This window comes from Arachis stenosperma, chromosome 3 (assembly GCF_014773155.1).
Source record: "Arachis stenosperma cultivar V10309 chromosome 3, arast.V10309.gnm1.PFL2, whole genome shotgun sequence".
Taxonomy (NCBI): domain Eukaryota; kingdom Viridiplantae; phylum Streptophyta; class Magnoliopsida; order Fabales; family Fabaceae; genus Arachis; species Arachis stenosperma.
In genome coordinates this window covers 151,431,241-151,434,234 of record NC_080379.1, presented here as the reverse complement: position 1 = coordinate 151,434,234, position 2,994 = coordinate 151,431,241, and the positions used below count along the sequence as shown (strand labels likewise).

General features: G+C 38.0%; 1 protein-coding gene across 2 annotated transcripts; it reads left to right on the top strand.

Annotated features, from left to right (window-relative positions):
• The first annotated feature begins 207 nt into the window (after positions 1-207).
• LOC130969756 (protein SCO1 homolog 2, mitochondrial) lies at positions 208-2,785 on the top strand. 2 transcript variants are annotated; one of them, XM_057895636.1, is made up of 8 exons: positions 208-439; positions 540-620; positions 698-821; positions 896-971; positions 1,569-1,775; positions 1,870-1,959; positions 2,090-2,222; positions 2,307-2,785. In XM_057895636.1, the coding sequence occupies exons 2-8, from the start codon at positions 556-558 to the stop codon at positions 2,419-2,421; spliced, it is 810 nt and encodes a 269-aa protein (XP_057751619.1). In that variant the 5' UTR covers positions 208-439; positions 540-555; the 3' UTR covers positions 2,422-2,785. The 2 variants fall into 2 exon arrangements, with proteins under 2 accessions (XP_057751619.1, XP_057751618.1); XM_057895635.1 differs by having other exon boundaries at positions 252-620.
• Positions 2,786-2,994: the final 209 nt, after the last annotated feature.

Here is a 2,994-nt window from a genome sequence, read left to right as displayed (position 1 = left end):
TGTAATGTGTAAGATTTTGGAGATTATCCAATCTATTTAAATAAAAAAAACGCTATTGCCTTATTTTTATTAATGATGGTCGTTGGGTATGTAAGTCCAATAAAAATTGCTTTTGGTATTATAAGGCCCATATACATGAACAATAACTCTTAAAGCACAACCTGCCCAGACCCAAAAAAAAAAAGCACAAACCTGGATTTGAGTTTTTAGATACCCCGCCAGTAGAGCTTGAAGCTCTCATTATTGATGATGTTAATGGAGTCTGTATGCCCCGAGTAGTTTACTAGTTTCTGCTCTATAATCTCCGTTTTTCTCTGGGCTTAGGCCCCGTTGGAATACCCAAAAGCAAAAAGGGATGTATGAACCCCCCAAAGGAGAGCGCCGCGGGAATGAGTATTGATGGATTTGAGGCAGCACGAGAAAATGATTGGAAAAGCAGGTGAACAACGTAGTTACTAGTTAGCATTTGGGCGTAAAATAATAGAATTATTTGATTGAACGGTGAAGGAGCATTGACATGGGGCTTGTCTCCATTCCAGGTTTAATTAATTAGCGATGCCCGTTTCAAGGTTGGTGCTGTTTCCCTCGAGGCGCCACGCTCTCACTGCTCTTCTTCCCAGGTACACTAGACACACATCTTCGATTTCAGATTTCGTTTTCCAATTGAATTCAATTTTGAGTGCGGTTCCTGTGATAGGTTTGTTCCATCTGTGAGCTATACCAAGTCGACGCCACACTGGAAAGCGAAGTCCAATGGCCGTTCTGTATACCCTAGTGGACCGCCATCCCAGCCTTCTAGTTCCTTCGCTACTTATGCTCTTGTAAGTTCTCTTCTTCTAAGAGGAAATCATTCTTTTCGAGTTTATTGCTTTTCTCACTGTATCTTCTCCTGCAGTCAGCTGCTCTTCTAGGATTTGCTGGCTTTGCTGCTTTCTTTCATTACAACGATGAGAGGAGAGCTGTTCCCAAAGGTAACTAATTCCCATTCTCACATTATCTGCTTCAAACGCTTTCTTCTGTTTATCTATTGTTATGCAGCTGTTTCATTCATGCTCTCTTTTCATCCTTATCTTGTTATATTGTCATTCAGTCACTTTTGATTCAGCGATGAGTGTGTCGTAAGGTATCATTTGTTGTGACAAATTTCGCTGTTTGAGTTTTGCTGAATACAAGGCGTTGTCTTGAGTGCCATTAGGTATCTTTAAATCATGTGCTAATATATTTTGCACTTAGTTTTATTATAAATCTTAAGGTTATGGATAATGACAATGTGATGTGCCAGTTCCCCCTAGGCCAATTGTGATTTTATGATTGCTTGCCCTACACCTATGTGTATTTGTGGACAAACATGTTCAGGTGGATGCTTGATTTCTCTTAGTTCCATACCCCTTTGTTTCTTGTTGTCGATGAAAATTCAAGTTCAGGATAAAAAATAAGTTTGTTTCCCTTAATCTGGCTTCAAATTCTTGTTTGTTGTTCTTGTGATATAATCTCATATGCACACAGGACATCTCTGTTACTGATTAGCTGCTGTTTGTTGTATTAATTGCTCATTCGATTTGGATCAGGTCATCAACAGGATGATAGCCGCAGCAGAAATATTATCAATGGACCCATAATTGGAGGTCCCTTTTCGCTTATTAATACAGACAAACAAACAGTTACAGAACGTAATTTTCTTGGGAATTGGGTTCTTCTCTACTTCGGTTATACCTCATCCCCTGATATTGGGCCAGAGCAAGTTTTGATCATGGCCAAGACAATTGATATTTTAGGTTTGACACTTCTGTCTATGTTTACCTTACCGTATTATATAAGTCAGTTCCATTTATGAATTAACAATAACATTACATACGTATTTGGATGAAGAATCTAAAGAACATCTCAAGATTTTACCGGTATTTGTTACTATTGATCCTCAACGTGATACTCCCTCGCAGCTTCATGCATACCTTAAAGGTTAGATTGTTTCTCGTTACTGAAACTTCAGCCTTTGCAAAATTATGCTTGATGTTTTTATCCTTCCCCTCCCTTAATAATGTTTGTCTCATTAACATTTGTCATCTGGCTTCCATTTGATGTACTGCAGAGTTCGACTCTAGAATCATTGGATTAACTGGGCCTGTCACAGCTATTAGGCAGATGGCACAAGAATATCGTGTTTATTTTAAAAAAGTTGAAGATGATGGTGGCGATTATCTTGTTGACTGTTCCCACAGCATGTAAGCCCTTCTCTTACCCTTGTTTCCTTCTGTAATTTGTTCTGCTTCTTACCGAAAGATATAAGTTCTTTTTAAAACAATCAGGTATTTGTTAAACCCCAACATGGAGGTTGTGAGATGCTTCGGAGTAGAGTATAATGCAAAGGAGTTGTCAGAAGCTATATCGAAAGAACTAAAGAGAAAACCCTTGACTGTATAATCCAGTTCAATATTACTTTTAACCGTTGTTTTTTTCCCTCGTGAGATCCCAAATAATTTACATTTAAGGAAGCAACTTTGGCGGCTGAAGAATGAATTCAAATGTCTCATCAGACTGGCATAAAGGGGAAAAACATTTGCGGTGGCCATATGATCTGTACAAGATCTTATCATTTTAACTTTGGTTGATATCTTCTTTGATAACATTTTGAATAGAAGCTTTACACTCGGATGTCTGAGTTTTAGCATTGATACCTTAATCTAACACAATTTTTTCCCCAAGTTTGACAGTCCGTGTATGACTGATATTAAAAACTTTAGCAAGGTTAACTATGAAAACTAGAATGGGATGAATCTTTGTTATTTACATGATAAACTTGAAGCTGCAAATTCATGTTTTATTTAGTATAAGGAATTTAAGTAATGACATCGCGACCTCTAACTAAACAAACGATCCACTTTGTGTTGTGTTTTTGGGCTCCCTTCCTACAAACAACAACAACAACAAAGCATTGTCCCACTAAGTGGGGTCGGCTACATGAATCAAACGACGCCATTGTGCTCTGTCATGTAT

What these genes read in the sequence shown, in the direction of transcription:
- LOC130969756 (XM_057895636.1), top strand. Translation starts at nt 556, where the DNA reads ATGCCCGTTTCAAGGTTGGTGCTGTTTCCCTCGAGGCGCCACGCTCTC. An exon ending in CTCACTGCTCTTCTTCCCAG is followed by an intron (nt 621 to 697) that starts GTACACTAGACA and finishes TTCCTGTGATAG; the next exon opens with GTTTGTTCCATCTGTGAGCT. An exon ending in GCTTCATGCATACCTTAAAG is followed by an intron (nt 1,960 to 2,089) that starts GTTAGATTGTTT and finishes GATGTACTGCAG; the next exon opens with AGTTCGACTCTAGAATCATT.